This window comes from Typopeltis vanoorti, chromosome 16, assembly GCF_054136105.1.
Source record: "Typopeltis vanoorti isolate ZY-2024b chromosome 16, IOZ_Tvanoo_1.0, whole genome shotgun sequence".
Taxonomy (NCBI): Eukaryota; Metazoa; Arthropoda; class Arachnida; order Uropygi; family Thelyphonidae; genus Typopeltis; species Typopeltis vanoorti.
Window position 1 is genome coordinate 25,252,336 of NC_143564.1, and position 25,014 is coordinate 25,277,349.

The 25,014-nt window shown below is 36.6% G+C and overlaps 1 protein-coding gene across 1 annotated transcript in view; it reads right to left on the bottom strand.

The window, feature by feature from the left end:
* Positions 1 to 25,014, bottom strand: part of Dhc98D (Dynein heavy chain at 89D) — a 1,285,966-nt gene that overhangs the window by 543,215 nt on the left and 717,737 nt on the right. The window contains exon 39 of the mRNA XM_090406627.1: positions 861 to 995. Within this exon, the coding sequence (XP_090262753.1) occupies positions 861 to 995 (135 nt within the window). The remainder of the gene's footprint in view (positions 1 to 860; positions 996 to 25,014) is intronic.

Sequence of the window (25,014 nt, forward strand, 5' to 3'; positions counted from 1 at the left end):
TGCAGGTAAATTTAATGAACTTTTATGTGGAAGGAATTATTAATATTAGTTTAAATGTTTTTATCAAATTTTGCTAATAAAAATATGGTGTGTGTGTGTGTCCCAATCCAAATTGAAGCATATAAATATCTTTTTGCACATTACTACTGTAAAACAAGTCTTACTTAAATTCATCCAGGGGAAGTTACAGTATATAATTTTAATATGTTTTGATCCTTTGTTTCCTTGAAAATGATCCATATGGTATAAAAAATGGATTCACTTCATGAATTTTGATAGATTACAAATATTAAATGTGAGTAAATTTTGAAAAAATACAGTCCCAGAATAATTTACATATCAACAGTAACAATCCTGATAGGTTCTTATATATTTTATGAAATACTTTATTAGAGCACCTCACGGCAATACTCGTAGAAGGGGTACAAGTTCTGTTTGCTACAAACTTGATATTAACTAGGTCTGGCTACTCACTGATGAGACCTCAATAAAGGTCGAAACCGGTCTGGTAGTGACCTTCTCTCATAATGTGAACAAAAATACAGTTCCTAGGAGCTAAGTTCACATTATGGGCAAATATCAAGAATAGTGATCGGAGCTTGCTCCACTTCTACCACGAGTTGCCCCAGCTTGCACTACCCTTTGGGATCAGTGCTGCAGTATCCAGGTATTTGCTTACGCTTGGAATCGCCGAACTTTATATAGTTTCTACTATATTCGGCATGAAACTCTTTGAGTTTCTTATTCGGCTAAGAAACTATATGGGATGTAATATCCCTTAACTTAAACATTTTATGAAATACATTTATAAAAGAAAGAAAAGCTTGGCACATATTATTTAGAGCAGTATATATGATTACCTTTCCCATAGCTGCAAGAAAGCCAAGATCAAATAACTGATGCCAGTTATGTTCCTTTCCTCGGTCATAAATGCCTCCACGTTCCAGAAGTTGTTTCAATAAAGCTATAGGTTGCTGTGTTCCATATTCATCAACCTTCAATTTCAAAAATAATGGAAATCTAATAAGAAAAAAGAACTCTCTCTCTCTCTACAAGAAATGTAATATAATAACAAGATATTAATGATAAATCAATACTTACTACAATATGGAATTATGAATAATTAAAATAAAGTTAGTAAATAACATTATTATCATTATTATTTATTTATTTATTTTTAAATTTCATCTAACTTACTGTAAAATTCATTTCATCAACATCAGTGTCAAAAGCAAGACTCAAAAGATGAAAGTTCTTTGTGTATCAGACACAAAGAACTTTCATAAAACTGTTGAAAGAACTATAAAAATAAAGTTCCTGGATTCATTAACAAGAAGGCATTACTATAACTGATTTTGAATATTTTGAAAGGAATAGGTTATCAAGACTTTTGCTAGATGGATATTTTCTGGGAATGGTTTCACTTTAATGATGTTTAACATAGTGTATCATATGTCCCTGGATTTGTGAAGCTCAATAGGCATCCCAGTATAATGACATTAACTGGAAACATTTATCAGTTCTGTACAATGTATTACACAAGAGTCTATTTATATAAACATCTGAAGATCTGGCCTCATATGAAATACTGTACACAGATTTGGTAACCAGGTTTTCATGGTGACAATACACAACTTCAAAGATTTCATAGGGCATTATTAAGTTCTAGATTTGATGATTTCATCAGAAGATGTAATTGTGAGAGGGGGTTTCACACTTTCCTTCAGTTGGTGAAAGTGATTATGAAGTAATCACCTGTGTTGTGGCTAGTCATATGCAGATTCTTGTGAGGAAAGGATATATGTAAAATTATAAGGCTGGTAATTATGAAAAGCTTAGGAGACAGCTTGGAGCTATAACATTTAACGAGGAGTTGAGTGCTAAGGAAATAAATGCTGCATGGGAACTGATGAAGAAATATATAACAGCATCAATGCGTGAATGTATTCCAAAGGCTAAAAGGCTAACAAAGTAGGTGTAAAATGTATGAATGTGGATGTAAGACAGAAATGTGGCAAAAAAAAAAGAACTTTGGAGGAAGTACAAGATGAATAATAGTAATAACCATTCAGATGAAAAGTATAAAGAACAAGCCAGAAGAGTGACTCAGTTAATAAAAAAAAACAAAGTAGAGTATGAGCAGAAATTGGTAAATCAGGCCAAACAAAACCCTAGAGAGTTTTTTAGATATGTGGCAAGTAGAAGGAAGAATGATCATGGTAAGATGAAGTTAATGGATGAAAGTGACAGAATGGTAACTGCTGCAGAAGATGTTAAGATATTCAGTGATCAATTTATAAGTGCGTTTCATCCTGATCAGGGTGGAATCACGAGGAAATCAAGTGTAGAGGACATAGGATGAGATGGCTTAATTGTGAGTGAGTAGGAGGTATTTGAGGAAATAAATAATCTTGATGTCAATAAGGCAATAGCATTTGATGACATCACCATGCATCTTAAGGAAATGTTCCAGGGAATTAGCAGTAGTATTGGCATGCCTGTTTAATAAAGTCTTACAACAGCACAGGTTCCAAGGGAGTGAAAGGAGGGTAAAATTGTTCCACTGCATAAAAGTGGTGATAAGGCTGGAGCTTCAAATTATAGGCAGATCCGTATATCTGGAGTTGTGGTGAAGGTACTGGAGAGATTGGTGAGAAGTAGGATACAGAAATGGGTTGATAACAGTAGTATTCTCTGTGGTTATCAGCATGGGTTTGTTAAGAGAAAATCATGTTTCACTAACTTACTTATGCACTATAACAAGGAGACAAATACCTTGGAACAGGGGAGATGCATATACACTGGTGTACTTAGATTTTGCAATGGCTGTTGATAATCTCCTACATGACAAGCTCTTAAATAAATTGAAACAGATGTGGTTGGATAACAGACTTCTGAGTTGGATCAGTGACTGGCTGTCGGATAGGTATAAGAAAGTTGTATATGGGGGTGTGGTATCCCAAAAGAGATACTGTACCCAAGTGTAAGGTTTGAGATTTGGCGAGCAATGATGAGATGCGAAGTATACACCTGGGGGAGATGAGAGATCTTGGAGTGAAGGTGGACAAGGACCTGAAATTCAGGGTCACATTGCACAAGTTGTGAAGATATTGCATCGAATAATGGAAGTGATGCAGAGGATGTTTCCTGACATGCAGAAATAGAGAGGTTATAGTGCCATTGTATAAGGCCTTGATCAGGCCTCATATGGAATATTGTGCACAGATTTGGTCACCGGGTTTTCATGATGACGAGGATATGTTGGAAAGAGTCCAGAGAAGATTCACAATGGTGATCAGTGGTCTTTGGAATGTGGAGTACGAGGACAGATTGAGAGAATATAAGTTGCATTGCCTCGTGAATTCAACACATTCAGTATGAGTTATATTTTCAGAATGTGATAAGGTAACATGGAGAGCTCCAACATTTTTTCTTTGTGATGGTACATTTTAAAAATGGTTATTCCACAGACCAGTGGAAAGACACTGAACCTAAGAAGTTTCCAGATCAGCTAGTGAATAATAATAATAATTATTATTATTATTATTATTCGTGACACCGCCAAGGAGTCCGAAGACTCATCGCGGGAGGACACCTACAACTGCCTCAACCACTACACCGAACCTCCACTACAAATCATCTCCATCAACGCCATCTACCACCCACCTTCACTACTACCACAACTAGTATTTTTTGTCTGTAAATTGTGTGTGTTCTGAAGGGCCAATTTGTCTGTATGCGGGATGAAAAACCTGAGTTTCCGGGAGAAAAAACCCTGCTACCTCCGTATGAGATCAGCTAACTCACCAGACAATAATATGATAGATGTTCCTGGAATCATCCTAAAGTGATATCTATGGGAATTCCTGAAATTCACTTGTCAATGGCAAGTTATCAGAGATGAATTTTTGAGCAAATTTTCAGCTTCTTCTAAATGCATGTTATTTTCATAATTTACACTTAAAAAACTCTCATTCACTGTGAAGTTATTTCATTACAGGCATCTGCCAATGAATTTATTTTAGAAGTTTTATTTTCTACAAGGAGTTAGTATGTTATATAGTTAACTTATTAATTTAATTCCTTCATGGACTGTTTTTCCTTTGCTAAAAGTTAGTTTGCATGGAGACACTTTCAAATATATAGCTTGACTGATTTTCAAAAGATGAAATAATTCTGATCTATGAAAACAGGTGGCACAATTTATCTCTAACTACTCTTTGTAATTAGCTTTAGCCAACTTGGTAGTAAAAGTTTATTTGGAAGTAAACAGACAAGAACTGAAAAAGGATATTTCATTTTGCATAACTTGCAAGTCATCACCAATCTTCTTACAAAACATCATAGATACCATTAAACAAACAAAAAACAATTATTTAACAAGATTGATTTTCATTTATTTCATTGCCAACTATAATACAAAATAAGATAAATTTATGCTTTTATTCTTTCTAACACCCTCTTTAACTTTAAAGTAGATGTTTAATTGTAATATAGTATTGAATAAGTATTAAGTGAAGATGATTGAAAATGCAGAGGAAATAATAGCAATTGTTGGGACAAATGACCTGAGAGGTAGCGTGAATACTGTACTAAGAGATTTGAAATTGATGTTAGAAGTAATGAAGCAGAAATGTCAGAGGGAACACAGTGGGCATGTTGTCTTGGTATGATAATGCAGAGTGGAGGAGAAGAGTGGTGATGATGAATGAGATGATAATGAGAATGTTTAGGACAAGAGGTCTGGAATATGTGGATGCATGGGGTACATTTGAGGATAGAAGACAGATGTATGCAAGAGATGGATTACATTTGAAAGCAGAAGAGTGCAGGCATTTGGAGAGACATGTTTTCTGGGAAAATGAATGTGTCAGGGCATAGAAACTAGAATTGCACAGGAGAATGTAGTTGGGATGATCTCATGTGAGGACAGCAGGTTGAGAAATGAGAGGGTGTATACTATATCACAGAGCCAAGGAGAAGTATGAGGGCATAGAAACTAGAATTGCACAGGAGAATGTAGTTGGGATGATCTCATGTGAGGACAGCAGGTTGAGAAATGAGAGGGTGTATACTATATCACAGAGCCAAGGAGAAGTATGAGGGGAGTAATAATGGCTACAAGAATACTGGCAATGTTCTTGATTTTCTGTATATAAATGCTAAATCTATACTGGGAGCAAACTGCCTCAATAAAAATATCAGAAGAAATCTCGGAGGAATTCTCAGTAAAGAAGGGTGTCAGACAAGGCTGTGTTCTTTCTCCTATATTGTTTAATCTCTATACTGAAAATATCTTCCAGCAATTAGAAGAATTTAAAGGAGTCAGCATAGGAGGCAGGAATATAAATAACTTATGATATGCAGATGATACAGTACTGCTAGCTGAAAATAAAAAAGATCTTCAAAACCTACTAGAAGAGCACAGAAGCAAAGTGAAAAATATGGACTTAATTTCAACTTTAAAAAACCAAAACCATGCTGGTAACAAGAGAAAAAGGGAAAATACCTGATATAAATATTAAGATCAGAGGAAATACTTTAGATCAAGTAGAGAGTTATATATATTTGGGTCAACTAATTACAGAGAATGGAAAGTGTGATAAGGAAATATTAAGAAGAATAGAAATTGCTAAATCAACCTTCATTAGCATGAAAAACATTCTGACCTCAAGGGAAATTCACATAAAAACAAGAATTAGGCTGTCCAAATGCTATGTATGCTCAACATTGCTATATGGAGCAGAAACCTGGACAATATCAAAATATTGTGAAAATAAATTAAAAGCCATTGAGATGTGGATCCTCAGAAGAATTCTAAGAGTCCCATGGACTGCCAAAAAAGCTAATTTAGAAATTATTTAAGTTAAGGGATATTACATCCCATATTGTTTCTTAGCCGAATAAGAAACTCAAAGAGTTTCATGCCGAATATAGAAACTATATAAAGTTCGGCGATTCCAAGGGTAAGCAAATACCTGAATAGTGCAATCGTGTCGCCGAATTGAAGCCTTTGGCTCTTCATATAATTAGTAATTTATTAGGACACCTTCTTGGCAATTCTCATAGAAGGGATGTAAGTTCTGTTCGCTACAAACTTGGTATTAACTAGGTCTGCCTACTCACTGATGAGACCTCAATAAAGGTTGAAACCGGTCTGGGTAGTGACCTTCTCTCATAATGTAGAACAGTAATACAGCTCCTAGGAGCTAAGTTCACATTATGGGTAAATACCAGGAATAGTGATCGGAGCTTGCACCACCCTTACTATGAGTTGCCTCAGTTTGCACTACCAAATGGGTCAGGTGTTGCACTATCCAGGTATTTGCTTATGCTTGGAATTGCCGAACTTTATATAGTTTCTATATTCGGCATGAAACTCTTTGAGTTTCTTATTTGGCTAAGAAACAATATGGGATGTAATATCCCTTAACTTAAATACGTTTATGTCGCCAAATTGAAGCCTTTGGCTCTTCATATAATTAGTAATTTAGAAATATTAGAGATGACTGGAGAAGATAGGAATCTGTTGAAAACCATTAAGAAAAGGAAAACCACTTACCTTGGTTGCATACTAAGGCAAGAATCCCTACAAAAAACACTTCTAGAAGGAATGATACAAGGAAAAAGAAGAAGAGAAAGACAAAGAACAGATTGGATGGGAAATATTAAGGACTGGACCTTTTTTTTTGTCCTATGAAGAATGCAAAAGAGAAGCACAAAAACAGTACATGTTGGAAGCTCATGGAAGTTCAACCTCCTGGAAGGAGATGACATCTGACAAGACAAGAGGGTGGAGAATCACAGTGGAAATAACACTAATGGCTTTGAGAGTATATGGTGTGAGATAGATGTTTATCATCATCATCATCATAACACTAATTACGGGTATAGACAATATTGGTCTGTTCCAGTCTACCCTGCCTTCCTTTTCCAACTGGCTTATATTTTAGTATTTGTTTAGGATGTCGGCCATTCAGTTTACATGTTCAATCCATTTTGGTTTATAATTGTTTAGTTTTTCATCTATTGATTTTGTTTTAGTTCTTTTAAAATGTCTTAGTTCCTTTTTTGATCTAATAATGTGTATTTTGCAGTTATTTTCATAAATCTCATTCCACTTATTTTTATTCTTTGTTTATCTTGTTTTTTTATTGTCCAAATTTCACTGCCATATAATAATGTGGGCACTGCTAAAGTATTGTATATTTTCAAGCATGTTTTTTTTGTACTATATTTGGGTTGAGTGTTCTATTTATCAGGTCTATAATCTATAAAAATTTAGAAGTTTTAATTTTATGTCTTTTATGATATTTTACATCCAAGATAACTGAAAGTATTTACCTGTTCTATTATTTTATTATTAATAACTATTTTGCTTCTAACTGGAGTTTGATCACAAAATGCCTTTGTTTTAGTTTTATCTATGGAAATTTTTATTCCAAACTGTTCTACTATAATGTTTAAATTATATATTGCTCTTTGTAAATGGTCTTCCTTATCTGATATTATTACCTGATCATCTGTAAATAACAGCGTATTTATTTTGTTATTCCGGGAAATTTCTATACCGTGATTGTTTAAGGTGTTCCACTGTATTAATATTTCATTAATGTAAATATTGAAAACTGCTGGAGACAGAGGGCATCCCTGTCTTACTCCTTGGTTTATAGATTGTTTTTTAGACAAGTTTTCAGTTATTTTTATTTTTAAATTTATTATAGTCTAATCAAGTGAAAAATAGACTTTCAACATCTTACTCTAAATCCAGAGTAATTTAATAAAATGGTGGCACACCATTTGGCAACTCCTATAGGTAAAGATGACCTGCCATTGCTTCTGCCTGGTATCTCCACCTCTGGGCCCACTGAAGAGATCTCAATAAAGGTCGAAACAAGTCTGAGTAGTGGCCCTTCCCTTAATGCATACCATTATACATATCCATAAGGAGATGTGTTTTGCATTTTGGGAGATACTGAGATAGGAGTGATGTTATCTTGCTCCACCTTTGCAACGAGTTGTCCGGTGTTGTACTACCTTACCCCAGTCCTGAAGATACTTTCAGGCGCCAACTTTGTTTGCTCACACTTGGATAAAGGATTAAACTAAATTTATTATAGTCTAACCAAGTGAAAAATAGACTTTCAATATTTTTATTTTTATTTCATTATCTTTATATATATATTCAATATTGCATGTAGTAAAATATTAGGTATATTTATTCTTTGTAATATATCAAACAGTATTTATCTTTTTACTTTGTCAAATGCTTTTTCGTAATCTATAAACAAAAGATGAGTTTCCAAATTAAATTCTCTTCTTTTTTTTCTATAAGTAGTTTTAAACAGAAAGCTGCATCCATTGTAGGGCATCCTTTTCTAAATCCATTTTGACATTCTAATAATATTTTTTCACTGTATATTTTTAGTTTTTCATTAAGTATTCCGCTATATATTTTGTAGCATGTATTCAATAAACTAATACCTCTGTAGTTAGCAGGTTTTGTTTTATCCCCTTTTGCTTGTATTCCATTCTATTGGTATTTGTCCATTTGTACATATTTTATTTAAATTTAAACATTTTAGTAATTTTTGATGAAATTTTTTTCCAGCAAATTTATACAGTTCGGAGTTTATCACATCTTCTCCTGCTTATTTGCCATTTTTTATTTTATTTAGGTTGTCCTTTAATTCATTTTGAAAAATTATGAACACAGCTACCATGTTATAGCGTAGAACTTTAGTTTAACATAAACCAAAATCAGCACTCGATGTTTCGACCTTCATATCAAGGTCATCCTCTGGAGCATACACAATATATACAGAGAAACAAGCTGCACTACAATCTACATGATGTGGTAAAGTTACTGACCAACCGTTACTACAATTATTGGCCTGACCTCTGGTGAAAAAAAAAAAAACTTTTACTACATAAAAGCTGGAGTCTTATTATTATTATTATCTATTAGGTTACAAAACTAAGAGTTGGGCTGGAGAGCAACAAGTTTATATATATATATATATATTGGCATACATATTTACTCGGTCGATAATGCTATGAAAAAATTAGTTTGAATAACTATAATAGCGAGAATAAAAAGAATAAAGTTTAATGCTGAGATACTACTAGTTTCATTGAAAAAAATTCAACTTCTTCATGCATCAAAGACAAAGAATTATGTAAAATAACAGAGACATAATATAAAAGACCGAAGCACAGTTTAAAACAGGAATGCGTGCTGGAATTCCAATTAAAGTTGACTACATGCGAGAGTTGTCACGAGAGCACCAGTATTGGACAGCGGCAATGTGTGTGTCCGAAATATTGTAGCTAAGGCTGTTGTTTATATGGGATGAATCAAGGGATATTTCTTTAGATTCAAATATGTTTCTTTCGAGCTCATCATAACACGTATGAATATTAGAAGTTTGCAGCCAGTCTATGAGGTATTGAAGGCCTTCATCCGAGTTAATAGAGAAGAGAACATGGCTTGAGAGAGAGCACTGGCCCTAGTCCTATTGTAGGATATGTCTCTTCTGTGTTCCTCAGTACGTAAAAGGATATATTTAGCAGTCTGACCGTAATATGGTTTGCCACATTCACACAAGATCTTTTAGACTCCTGGATACTGGAGATGTTTTATTTTAGGTCTACTCAGTATTGATCGAAGTTTTGGAAACGTAGTGAAACAAGTTCTAATGTTGAATTTCCTAAGAATTTTCCCCAGTTTTGGGGAGAGAGAGAGAGAGAGCTGATGTATGGTAAAGATATGAATGCTCTTGGGGAAGAAGAATCTTCAATGGTAGGAGAATGATGATGAGAGATAAATTTATCAATTTTCTTAAGATGGGTAGAAACCATTGTTGACAAAATTCCTTTTTAGTAAATTAAACACATTTTCAATCTCTGTTTCATCTGTTAGTAAAGATCTGGTGAGATATACCAGGGTTGAAATAATTCCAAATTTCTGCGGAGGGTAGTGATGGGAAGAAGCATGAAGGTATCTGTCTGTCTGTGTGTGTGTTGGTTTTCTAAAAATAGAGATTTTGATGTTAGCAGTGCATCTTGTGAGTTTTAAGTCTAAAAGGGAAAGACAGTTGTTGAATTCCAGTTCGTAGGTGAAATTAATATTCTCATGAAACTTGTTGAGATGTCTAGAAAAATATTGAGGTTATTTAAACCATGTTCCCAAATGAGGAATACATTATCTATATAACAGTACCAGATTTCGGGTTTCAGTATAGAGGAATTAATCGCCTTTTCTTTGAAGTCTCGAAGGAATATATCAGCAAGAATCGGAGAGAGCGGACTGCCCATAGCCAATCTTGAGTTCTGTTTTCAAATCTTATTTTCAAATTTGAAGTATCCTGAATTTACACAGTGGGAGAGTAAAGAATAGAATTTCTTGGATAGTCTGTTCTTGAGAAGATGGAGGACCTCTTGAGTAGATACATTCGTGAAGAGAGAAACTATATCAAAACTTGCCATTAAATCTGATTTGTCGAGTTTGATGTATTTGTTTTTGGAAATGAAATCAGCTGAATTTTTTATATGAGAGAAGGAATCGCCAGATAGGTTTTCAAGAAGGAAGCAAGGTATTTAGACAGGCGGTAAGTAGTGGAGTTCATGCCCTCAACAATTGGTCTAAGTGGAGAGTTCAATTTATGGATCTTTGGGAGTCCATATAATCGTGGGATTAGTGGATGAATCGATCTCAGGGAAAGATGGATGTTTCTTGGCAACTCTGAGGTGGTTTTCAGTAAATTGTTGGGAAAGCAACATTTCTGCGGAGCTGTATGAGTCCACAGCCCGGTATGTTCCCGATGAGACACTGCGTAACAGTTGACTTCATAACTGTCGTTATGAAGAAAGTTGAAAGGCAACAACCTACAGATTACATTATAAAAATTATGCATTACATGATATGATTCAAGAATTACGTATGATTCTCTATAAAGCAAAATTTAAAAGTGCGAACCTTCGTGCAATATGTGAACTAACCTTCGAACTAAGGTTATGAATAAAAAAGAAAACTTAATTTGGAACAGATGGAAGCTGTATTCATTTTTAGATTCAGATTTTCATGAATTTATAAAATAATTGTTTGACAAAAATAATTATCTTCAATCAAGTTCTGGGAGAATTTTAAAATCTATTGGTGATTAAAATAATTAGCAAAAAAATTGATAGTGACATTGATCTTCCAAAGTGATACAATATGAAGTGAAGAAAATATGAAAGGATGGGGTGTATTCCTAGCTTGCCTCCACGTGGTGTACCCTGGGTAATGCTAAATGAGCTAGAGCGACTACTGGCCGCCAGACCTATCTTAACAATCTCCTGGCTATAGACACATGAAATTACAAGCTATGCAATCACCAAATGGTCCTTTTCAAAACCACAAGAAAAGAAGAGAAGACAAGAAAAGAAAACTAGGTGCTAATTTCCAGATTTGCCAACTCAACATTGAAGGAATCAGCTTTGCTAAAAGTCAATATCTCTCAAAAATCCTTCGAGAAAATGATATAGACATAGCTGTTATTCAAGCGACACACACATCTAATGAACAACAATTGAAATCTAGAGGAAAAATTGTAGAGTATGATATACTAGGAGCTACACATCACCAAGCTCATGGCTGTGCAACTTATGTACGCAATAATATACAGAATGCCCACTTAATATCAGCAAATATTAATCAGAATATACACACTATCATAGCCATATAATAAATTTAGTTTAATCCTTCATCCAAGTGTGAGCAAACAAAGTTTGCGCCCGAAAGCATCTTCAGGACTGGGGCAAGGCAGCACAGCACCGGGCAACCCACTGCAAAGGTGGAGCAAGCCAACATCACTGCCATCTCAGCACCTCCCACAATGCAAAACACATCTCCCTGCGGATATGCACAATGTTATGCATCAAGGGAGGGCCACCGGTTGCCCAGTGTTGTGCTGCCTTGCCTCAGTCCTGAAGATGCTTTTAGGTGCAAACTTTGTTTACTCACACTTGGATGAAGGATTAAACTAAATTTATTATAGTCTAACCAAGTGAAAAATAAACTTTCAACATCTTTCTCTAAATCCAGAGTAATTTAGTGAAAGGGTGGCACACCGTTTGGCAACTCCTGTGGGTGGAGATGGCCTTGCTGATGCTTCTGCCTGGCATCTCTGCTTGGGCCTGGCTCCCACTGAAGGGACCTCAGTGGGACTGGTCTGGGTGATGGCCCTCCTTTGATGCATAACATTGTGCATATCTGCAGGGAGATGTGTTTTGCATTGTGGGAGGTGCTGAGATGGGAGTGATGTTGGCTTGCTCCACCTTTGCAGGGGGTTGCCCGGTGTTGTGTTGCCTTGTCCTGGTCCTGAAGATGCTTTTGGGTGCAAACTTTGTTTGCTAACACTTGGATGAAGGATTTAACTAAATTTATTATAGTCTAACCAAGTGAAAAATAAACTTTCAACTATCATAGCCAAAATTGAAGATCTCACAATGATTAACATCTATAAGACTCCCCTGGTAGAATGGCCACCTGAAGTAATTCCCATATTTCCACATCCTACTATTTACATAGGAGATTTTAACAGCCATCACACCATGTGGAATTACAATAATAATGATGAAAATGGTGAAGCATTAACAAACTGGGCTGAGCAAAACAATCTTAGCTTAATATTTGATGCAAAGGAACCTTTAAGGCTGCAGCATGGAAGAGGGAACACAACCCAGACCTTTGCTTTGTTACCCAAAATTTGCAAAATCAACCGATAAACACAACAAGACAAGTCCTTGAAGATTTTCCACACAGCCAACATCGCCCAATATTGGTAGAAGTAGGAATACAAATACCAATAATATGGTCTATTCCACGACCAAGATGGAATTTTAGAAAAGCGAACTGGCAGGATTTTTCACAAGAACTGGATAAAATAGTAAGATGGATACCTCCTGTGAGTGAAAATTACAACAGATTTATTTGAGCAGTCATATCAACAGCGAAGAAGTATATTCCAAAAGGTTTCCAAAAGGAATACATACTTGGCTAGAATAAAGACTGCAAAGAGCTATACCAAGTCTACTTAGAATCTGGTGACTGTGACATAGCTGACGAATTACTCCAGAAGCTTGATAATTAGCACAGAGAAAAATGAATAAAAACTACCGTTAGAATTTAAAAAATCAAGTAGAAAAGAATGGATCCTATTAAAGAAGTTAGGTGGAAGTAACCCAATCACTCGTAAAGATCCTTTGGTGACTCCAGATCAAATTGCCTGTTGAATAACCTCGCTGTCTGGAGCCCCCTCGAGATCATCAAAACACATGGGAAGTTAAACGAACACTCAAAAAACTATGACAAAGTGCAGATGGCAGTTCCCAATTTTCAAGAGAATTTACAACAGATGAAATAACTTAGGAATTGAAGGAGGTGAAAACTGGCAAAGCACCAGGCTTTGATGGTGTTCACCCTGAATTCTTGGTAAACTGTGGAAAAAATGCTCGTCAATGGCTATCAAGATTATTTTCTCACATTTTAATGACCGGAAACTTTCCAACAGCCTTTAAGACAACCAAAATAATAGCCATATTAAAACCCAACAAGCCTCAAAATCAAGTAGACAGCTATCACCCAATTGTGCTCCTCAGTTGCTGTTATAAGCTCCTCGAGAGACTTCTCCTTAACAGAATTGAGCCAAAAATATCTGAAGTTATCCCTGTTCAGAAAGCAGGCTTTAGGACTCAACGTAGTTGTACGAACCAAGTACTAAGCCTTACTACCCATATCAAAGCAGGCTTCCAGAGATGTTTGAAAACCTCTGTTGTGTTTGTTGATCTTACTGCTGCATATGACAAGGTATGGAAAGAGGGGATGCTATACAAGCTGATACAAGTCATACCATGCCAATCCATCATAAGACTTATTGGTAACATGCTTTCTGACAGGTTCTTCCATGTGGTACTAGGAAACAAAATGAGCAATCTGAGAAAGCTGAACAATGGGCTCCCACAGGGTTCAGTATTAGCACCAATTTTATTCAACTTATATAAATCTGATCTACTGACAACTATGTCAAAAAAAAATTGCTTATGCTGATGGCATAGCCCTCGCCATCCAACACATGAGCATTGAAGTAACAGAAGATATTCTCACAAATGACCTTAGAACCACTGGGGAATACTTTCATAAATAGAGACTAACACCAAACCTCAATAAGACCGAGGTTAGCTCTTTTCACCTAAACACCAAATTGGCAAATAGGAAACTTCAGGTCAGCTTTAACAACACAATGCTTCAGCACCAAGATTTCCCTAAATATCTGGGCATTACTCTTGACAGAACACTATCTTTCAAAAGACATCTGGAGAATCTCTCTTAAAAATCAGAACCCATAATAACATCATACAAAAACCGTGTGGTTCTACATGGGGTTCTTCTGCTATTACACTGCGATACTCTACGTTGGCCTTAGTCTACTCTGTGGCAGAATATTGTTCACCAGTATGGCTAAACAGTCCTCATATCAAGAAAATCGACACACAAATAAATGCAGCGATGAGGACAATAACAGGTTGTGTCAAATCCACCCCCCTCTACTGGCTTCCAACTTTGAACAATATTGCACCACCGAACTTACGCAGACAAAATGCTCTAGTAAAAGAATACAAAAAAATAAACAGCAATCCCCTGTTGCCAATACATGAAGACCACCCATATATATAAACATGAATCGCCTCAAATCCTGACAGTCTCCACTAATAATGGCTCAAGAACTAATCAATAGCAATTCCAATGTTTATTTAAAATGGCTAGAAAATTGGAAAGAAATATCGCCATGAGACTTAAACAAGCATATCCTTCCCAACCAAAATCCAAAAGGGATTGAGCTTCCACGTTACATATGGAAAAGCCTAAATAGGATACACACAGGACATGGTATCTGTGCAGACAGCTTATACAGGCGGGGAAGATCACCTACACCCCAATGTGACTGTGGGGCCATAAATCAAACCATTTGGTACATTGTGGAGAACTGCAGCATAATAGCCTACCCCGGTGACCCGAGAGATTTTTTTGAGACAGATCCTTCAGCTCTTGATTGGCTATCTCAACTAGACTTAAAATTTTAGACCTTTTTTTTTTTTTTTTTTTTTTTTACCTGATATTTGAATATGTGCATTACTTGTTTCATTTTTATTGTCTGCACAAATATGTATTTATATATTCTAATGTCATGTGTCTTTATTATGCCATACACTAAATAAATAAATATGAAAGGATTTTTTATTTTGCACTGGCATTAAAAACTATAATTATACGATAAAAACAAGCAGCAGAAAATTAATATAACTCGTAGGTATTTAGTCTAATATAACTTAGATTCTGGTTACCGAGCAAACGGCAAGCAACTGCATTTCTTGCTGTAGGCACTGAACGTAGCTACTACATATGCCAGGTAATCTAGTTAAGTGTTCTTTTCAGTTTGAAGGATTATTGCTCATTCTAATGGACATGGAAGTCAAACTGCACTTCTTATCCATGTTCTTTCAACAGGTGGACAGAATATTATCCAGGTTTGCTGGACGTCTATATATGTCCAGCAAAGCAATTACATACATGAATTTTATGGAATACAGGAGTTCCTGTTAGTTTTATATTCTAAGGAAAGAACAATGTATTTCAAATGGAAGCGGGAGGCCTCGCAAATTTTTCAGCGGCCTCTAGTTTTTTTTTATGAATTTAATATTTAAAAATAAGTATTTTATTTTGAAACAATAACTACACTGTATTTAAATTAAGGGGATATTAAATCCCACATTGTTTTAAAGCCGAATAAGAAACTCAAAGATTGGAATCAGAGCATTTCATGTCGAATATAGTAAACTATAAAGTATCGGTGATCACTAGCATGAGCTAATGCAAGTGACCCTAGTACGTAGTACAATACCGGACAACTCGCAGCAAAGACGGTAAAGTTCTGATTGCTATTCTTAGGTATTTTCCATAATGTAAAAAACACATTTCCTAGGAAATGTATGCTGTTATTACATTACACTACCCAGACTGGTTTCAGCCTTTTTTGAGGCTTCATCAGTGAGTAGCTAGACCAAATTAATACCAAAGTGTATAGCGAAAAGAACTTATATACTCTGCTATATGAGTTTCCAAACAGGTGCAACCATTAAGTTACTTAAATATAAAGAGCTAATAAGCTTCATTTCGGTGATATAAACATTATTTAAATTAAGGGGATATTAAATCCCACATTGTAAATAATGTTTATTCCCAGCGAAAGAACTCACAAAATGTCAACCCTGTAACTACCTCTTGACAGTTTAAAAGTTTTGATCATATCACCTTTCGTTCTTCTATCTACCAAACTATGCGGTCCACATTCCCTAAGCTGATCCTAATAACTAACATTGTACAGTCCTGAAAACATCTTTTTTATCTGCCTCTAAACCTTTTCCAAGGTTAATTTATTCCCTTCAAATCCTGGAGACCAAATTTCAGAACAATAGTCTACGTGTGGTCGGATCATGGTCTTATACAATGGAATGATAACACTTTTATCTCTGCAGGTCAGCGTCCTTCTCAGTATTGCAGCAATTCTCTGGGTCACCTTCACCACCTTTGCAACATACTCCCTGAATTTCAGTTTTATATCAATCATCAGCCTCAGATCTCTTGTCTCCCCTACTTCCTCAAATACAGCTCCTCCAATCGAGTATACAGTTTCTCATCGATGTACACCCTCTCTCCAAAAAGAAACCGAACTTTTGATAGAAAATAAAACACAGGCCAATCATAATTATTCAAATCATTTATTTCAATCAATATATTCTCCCTCAGCTTGGATACAGTGTTTGGCCTGGTCAATTAATTCGTTAAATGAGATTTTTATATCAGTTTTTGGGATACTGTTGAGGGTCGTGGTTACTGTTGCTCGAACGTTTTCAATGGTGCACCTTATCACTTTACTTTCATTGGCAAATGAAGTCGGGGGAAGAGAAAGAAGTCACAAGATGCTAAATCAGGTGAATACGGTGAGAATGATCCAACACAAAAACTGTCTCACAATGTTCGAACGATGAGATGGTGCATTATCGTGCAAAAGTGACCAGCTGCCTGCATCACAATATTCATGCCATACGCGATGAATTCTTGCTATCAATCGCTTCAAAACTTCGATTCATTGATCGTTTGGCCAAGCGGAATGAATTCATTGTGGATAATGCCCTTGAAATCGTAGAAACAAACCAGCATTGTCTTTACTTTTGACTTCTCCAAGCCAATTTTTTTTCGGATGTCCCTCTTCTAGTGGCCTCTACTCAGCACTCTGGCACTTTGTTTCGGGCTCATACTCAAAACACCATGTTTCATCACCAGAAATGATCGTTTCAAGGATGTTTTACACGGTTTTAATGAGGTCCTTGCAATGTTCGATTCAATACATTTTCTTGTCGTCGGTCAACTTGTGGGGAACAAATCACAAATTCAATTTACAAAGGCCAAAACTCTATGTCAAAATGTTGTGCACAGATGATTTTGAAATCCCCAATTCATCTTCAATCAATCTCACAGACGATTTCGGGTTTTCTTTGATGAAATCATGCACTTTTTGGATGTTAACTTCGCTCAGTCCAGTTTTTGGACGGCCTGGCTTTTCGTCGTCCTCAAGCGTCTCATGATCACTTTGAAATCGCTTAAATCACTCGTAATCTTAAATACGGGATAAGCATTCATCATGGTATGCTTTTTGAAGCATTTGATGCATTTCGCTGAACCTTTTACCAAGTTTAATACAAAAGTCAATCGCAACTCTCTGTTTGAAATTCTTTTTCCGACCGTTCGTCAAAACACACTGTCACTCTTGACACTATAACTCGGCTTCTAATTGAAACAAATGTCATAAACAGTTACCACAACACTAATGAAGGTTGCCGCGTTCGACAATAAAAAGATACAATAGGTGGCGCGACTAGTTTCTTCTATTTTTGTAAAGTTCGGTTACTTTTTGGAGAGAGGGTGTATATTAAACAGCAAGCCTACATTTTGCTGCATTGAACTGACAATTACTATTCATTTGCAAATCTATCTAGTTTATTCAAATCCTCTTGCAGGGCTGCTACATCTGCACTACTACTAATAACCCGTCCCAGCTTCACACCATCTACAAACAACTGAATATCCCCCTGCAATCCATTGACAATGTCATTCATATAAAGGTTAAACAATACAGGTCTCAGTACTGAGCCCTGTGGATCCCACTTGTAACCTTCTGGATCCTTGATATTGATCCACAATATACAACTCTCTGATATCTATCAGACAGCCAATTCTGAATCCAGTTGACTAACAAAACATCTAAACCCATGTGCTGCAACATAAATATCAGCTTATCATGTGTCACCCTGTCCAAAAAAAAAAAAAAAAAAAAAAAAAAAAAAAAAAAAAAAAAAAAAAGTTTTTTTTTTCTTTTTTCTTTTTGATCTTATATGATTTTCCCTCATCAACTGCTATTGTTACTTTATTATAAAATACAATCATATTACTAAAGCAAGAACGTCCTTAACAAATCCATGTTGACTCTCACAGATAACATTACCCTCATCTGCCCAATGCTGTATATGGTCCCTCACTAATCACTACTGCGAGATCTTAACAACTACTGATGAAACGCAAACTGGCCTATAATTAGACACTTCAAGTCTGCTACTGCCCTTATGCAATGATACTATCTTACCTGCCTTCCATTCCTTTCCCATAGCTAGACTTTCATTGAAAAGCCAGGTCAACGGAGCTGTCAGTTCTTTAGCACATTTGCTCAAAGCCTGTGGTGAAATTCCGTCCAGTCCCACAGCTTTACTGGTATCCAGAGTACTTGGTATTTGGAAAACACTTTCCTCTTGCATCTCTAAACCTCGAACCTGCCCTATCCTTCTAGTATTAAAACTTACTTCTCTAGAATGAAATACTCGAATAAAGTGTTCACTGAACAACTCCACTGTTCTCTGCATCAGTCACTCTATTCCCATTTTTATCCCACAATGTCATTCTTCCACAATCATTTCTCCTCCTGCTGGTCACATAGCTAAAAAATTCCTTAGGATTTTCTTTGAATCTTAGTGCTGATCACTTCTCATATTTTTATTAGTATGTGACACCTCCAGGGAGTCCAAAGACTCATCAAGGGAGAGTCTGCCAACAGCATCGAACGATTGTTCCCCTTCCAACTACTAACCATGCTCAAACTTGGTTAACTTTTTGCATGAGCCATTAGTAGCAGAAGCTCTACCAATCGACCAACCTTTGCTGGCATATTCCAGTTTTGTCTTCCTCACCATACTAGTCACTCTCCTTGCCTGAGTCTTATATATTCTTCATGTATCTGCTCTCCACCCCTCTCCTTAAATCTCTTCCATAACCTCTTTTTCACCCCTGCAGTTCCTTTTTGAAATTATTTGTTATCCACTTTATACCAAACCAAATTGTGTCCTGTTCTTCGCTCATGGAACACAGCTTACTGTTGCTGCTAACAAATATTCCTTCACAATTTTCCAAGCACTAATGATATACTGGCCTTCCAATTCTGCTGTCCATGGAACTGCCCCAATTTGATATCTAAGACTATTATAATCACCCCCCCTATAATTCTCCATACGTTCCCTTTTGTTTGATACTCCTGTATGTTTATTCTTCTTCCAAGTTAAAACCACATGGTCACTCTCTCCAACTGGGGGGAGAGAAAGGTCATCTCGGTTATTATCAGTTCTTCTGATGCCATGCCCAAATCCAAAACTCTTGAATCTCTTAATTAAGAAGAAAAGCCAAACGGCTATTTTTCTGGTGAAGTTGATAAATTAAGGGGATAAAAATCCCTTATTGTTTTTCAGCCTGTAAGCGAAACTCTAAGATCGAGAACTATGATCTAAGCGTTTCATGCCGATGAACTGTCGGCGAATCCCCTGAATTTTTCTTGAATCTCTTGTTCCTTCTATTACATGTTGCCTAAGACAATTGTCCTTCAAGATTTCTAGAAATTCTATTCCCTTATTACTACATGCATTTTCCTTTTCCCAACTTATACTTCTGTAGTTAAAATCTCCCATAACAACCATTCTTCTTGCACTTGCCAAGCTCAACTGCCTAAACATCTCCTGCTCCTCACCCTCTGTGCTCCTTGGCTTATATTCCCTACTAAATATTCTATATTGTCCACCTCTACCTCACACCATATGCTTTCAAAACCATTAGTGTCACTGCCTTCCAAATCCTCCACTCTTAGAGGACATAAGTCATCACTTATCATAAGCAGTACGTCACCACCATTTTCCCATCCTATCCTGTGGTAAAATGCTGTACCCTGCAACTTCTATTCCTGTTATTATATCCTCTTCAGTCAACCACATCTTAGTGATCTCAATAATCTTTGGCCAGGCTGATGTTATCAGCACCACCAATTCATCTCCTTTATTCTGGATACTATTGATATTAGTATAAAGCTTAAAAGTGTTACTACTTCTATACCTATGGAAACTGGCAAATATCGTAGACTTAGAAACTAGCTTGCAGCAGTACAATAAATAAAAGATTGGAAGAAGGGTGATTAGTGCATGGGAGATACTTAAGAAAAAAATACTGACAGCAGTCACAGACTGTATACCTCTAGTAAAGAAGATAAAGCAATTTTGAGTCAAATGGATGACAAGAGAAAAAAAGAGGAATTGCAGATAAAAAAGGGAGTATGGAAGATGTATAAAGATAGAAGTGGAGACAACTGCATGAGAAATATAAGGCTCAGGCTACGAAAGTGACCAGTATTGTAAGGAGATAAAAATTAGAATATGAGAGAAAATTCGAATCCAATGAGAATCCTAAGGAGTTTTTTCACCATATGATGAGAAGGAAAATGATAGTGAACAGATTATCTTTCTGGATGGAGATGTCACTCAGATAACCAATGCAAATAACATAGTTGAGCTATTTAAAGATTACTTTATTAGAGTGTTCAATCCCAGTACAGCAGACTTTATTGATAGAAGGATAAAGAGTGGTGAAGTGTTAGAAGTGAATAAAGAGGAAATATTCCCAAATGCAGAGTGTGCTAAATGTCAGTAAAGCAGGGGTAAAGCAATGGGGGGGAGGGAACAGATGATATTTCACCTCGGGTTTTAAGGAAATGCACAGTAGAACTGACTGTGCCATTGATTTGAATGTTTAATGAAATTCGTACAATGGGACAGGTTCCTGAAGAGTGGAAAGAGGGTAAAGATAGTGAGTGCTATTGCATAAGGTTGATGGTAGAATGGAGGTATGAAACTTATAAGCCTGTTTGTATTTCTTCTGTAGTTGTTAAGATTCTTGAGAAATTCTTAAGAACTCATAATATAGAATTGGGAAGTTGGCAAGCTAGCATGGATTTGCTAAAGCATGCTCTTGTTTTAGTGATCTGGCTTCTGCAATATAGTACGAAGAGAAGTGGATGAGGGTAAGGCATATTATTATTATTATTAACATTAAACCTCCATGGAGTCAGAGACTCATTGTGGGAGGTAAACACCACTGCACACAATGCTCATCCAACTGTGCCTTAAACTGATTCAATGTGTCTACATTCACAACACACTCAGGCAATGCATTCGACTCAACAACCACTCTCCATGCAAAGAATCTACTCCTCACTCCTCTGTTCACACCCTCCTTATACAGTTTCCAGCAATGGATGGCCTCTTGTTCTATTCTGCTCTCCCATTCTATGAAAAATCTCTTCCATGTCAACCCGATAACACCCCCTGGCTAGCTTATATGTCTCAATCTCAATCATATCCTCCCCTCCTCCTCCTCCTCATCCTATTCACGTGGCTCTGCATCTTACATTCTCCCAATCTGTCCTCGTATTCCACATTCCAAAGACCACTGACTACCTTTGTGAATCTTCACTTGATCCTTTTCAACATATCCTTGTCACCATGGAAACCCGGCAATCAAATCTGTGTACAATAAGCTATATGAGTCCTGATCAAAGCCTTATACAGTGGAATCATAACCTCTCTATTTCAGTAAGTCAGGGTCCTCTGCATCATTGCCATTATCCGATGTAACGTCTTAACAAATTGTGCAGTGTGTCTTCTGAATTTCTGTTCCTTGTCAACCATCACTCCTAGATCTCTCGTCTCCTCTACTTCCATTAAAGTTTCCCCACCAAGTGTATACTTTGCATCCCATTGTTGCTTATCAAATCTCAAAACATTACACTTTGCAACATTGAACTGGCAGTTCCATTTGCCTGCCCATTCATGCAATCTATTGAAGTCTTCTTGTAAGGTCATAACATTTGCTTGACTCTGCATTGCTTTCTCCAGTTTTGCATCATCTGCAAACAGCTGCATATCACTAGTTAAACCCAACCCAATATCATTAACATACAAATTGAACCACAATGGCCCCAAAACTGATCCCCCGAGGCACACAGCTAGTGACCTTTCTCTTTCATAGAAAGAGAAAGGTTACTAGCTGTGTAAGGCATATTATTATTATTATTATTATTATTAATATAAGAAACTCCACCTGATCCAACGCAGAAGTCTGTTATCCAATCTCATCTGTTTCAATTTATTTAACAGCTTGTTGTGTGACAGTCTATCAAAACCTTTGCAAAATCTAAGTACACCACTGTAAATGTCACTCCCCCATCCAAGGTATTTGTCACTTTTTTATGGTACATAAGTAAGTTAGTGAAACATGATCTCCCCTTAACAAACCCATGCTGATAACCAAAGAGAATACTGTTGTTAATAACCAGTTTCTGTATTCTACTTCTCACCAATCTCTCCTTCACCACTACTCCAGATGTACAGACCAGCATCTAATTTGAAGCCAGCCTTATCACCACTTTTATGCAGTGGAACAAATTTACACTCCTTGGAACCTGTGCTGTTTTATGACTCTTATGAAACAGGCATGCCAATGCTACTTCCAATTCCCTGGAACATTCCCATAAGATGTGTGGTGATATGTCATCAAATCCTATTACCTTATTGACATCAAGGTTATTTATTTCCTCAAATACCTTGTGCTCACTCACAATTCAGCCATCCCCTCCTATGTCCTCTACACTTAATTTCCTCATGATTCCACTCTGATCAGGATGAAACACCCTTATAAATTGATCACTGCATACCTTAACAATGTCTTCTGCAGCAGTTGCCTGTCTAGGGTTTTTCTTTGCCTGATTTGCCAATTTATGCTATTACACTACTTTTGTTTTCCTTACTAACTGAGTCACTCTCCTTGCTTGTTTTTTATATTCCTCGTGCGACTGATTATTATTATTATTATTCATCTTGTACTTCCTCCAAAGTACTTTCTTTTTCCAGATTTCATGCTTAAGCTCCATATTCATCCATTTTCACCTACCTTATTCATCCTTTTGACCTTCGGAATACATCCATACATCGATGCTCTTGTGTATTTTTTTGTCAGTTCCCATGCAGCATTTATTTCCTTACCGCTCAAATCCTCGTTTCATGTTATAGCTCCAAGCTCTCTCCTAAGCTTGTTATAATCACTAGGCTTATAATTCCGCATATTCCCTTTCCTCACAAAAGTCTGTATATGACTAGCCACAACACAGGTGGTTACTTCATGATCACTTTCACCAACTGGAGGAAAGTGTGATAGCCCCTCTAACAATTACATCCTCTGATGAAATGAGGTTGAGATCTAGAACTATTGATCCTCACGTGCCCTTCTTTATCTGCTGACTGAGAGAGTTATCTCTCAAGAACTTGAGATTCATTTTCCTTATTCCCAAATGCTATCTCTTCATTTCAATCTATAACACCATAATTAAAATCATCCATAATAATTACCCTTCTTTTGTTCACCAATCCAAGTTGTTTATACATTTCTTCATCACCACCTTCCACTTTCCCAGGCCTATAGCAATATCCAACTAAATATGTCTTACTCTCAACCTTCATGTTACACCACACTGCCTCATAACCATTGCCACTATTTCCCTCTTTCATGTCTACCTTATGTGGACTTAATTCCCCTGCTATCATCAGCAGCACCCCCCCCCCTTCTTTACCTTTCTATCCTCGTGTAAAATACTGTATCCTTCCATTTCTATTCCCGTTACAATATGTTCTTCATTCAACCATGTTTCACTATTCCAGTGATTTTGGGGTGAATAAACTCAATCACTGAAGCCATTTCATCTCCTTTATATCTGATACTTATAGCATTTGTAAACAAACACAGCAGTTCATTTTAGGTCTATAGCCGGTCCTATCCAAGGTATGTGTTTCTTGTGATTTCCCCACTACACCTGTACAATCACTTTTCTCACCACTTATATGTGTGCTCAGTGTCAACTTCTCCACCCACATCACAATATACTCCATCCTCATATACACATATTCACTGCCACTTTCAACATTCACTTTCCCTGTCCACCCAAGCTTCCCCCCCGTTTCCCTGTTTGTCTTGTATTTCCATTCTCTCTTCCTCTCTCACACCAGTACTGTTTCCACTGCCAAGCACTTCTGTCTCTTCAGTACCACTCTCCTGATTTTTTCCTTAATCTCTATCTTCTGATCTCTGGAATGCATCACACACACACTGTACTTCCATACACTATATTTTCATCCAGCAACACTTCCTCCAGTACATTCACTCCAAAGCTATTTAAATGCAACCCATCACACCTGTATAATTTAATTCTTCCGTAAAACACATGCTATACATCCACAAACTCCACTCCCTTCTCCTCACACAGCTCTGCTGGCATACCATTCATGATTTTGGCTCTCCGTCACACCTCATCATCATCATACCTGGCCAACACAATGACAACCTTTCCTACTACACTGTTATCTTTCACTCTTCTCAATAGTCTCTTGATATTCGTCCTCCCTCATATCCTTCTTATGTCCACTTAGATCATTTGTCCCTACAATCACAACTAACTCTCTTGCTCGTTTCTTCCTCATGTCCAACACCTTAACTAT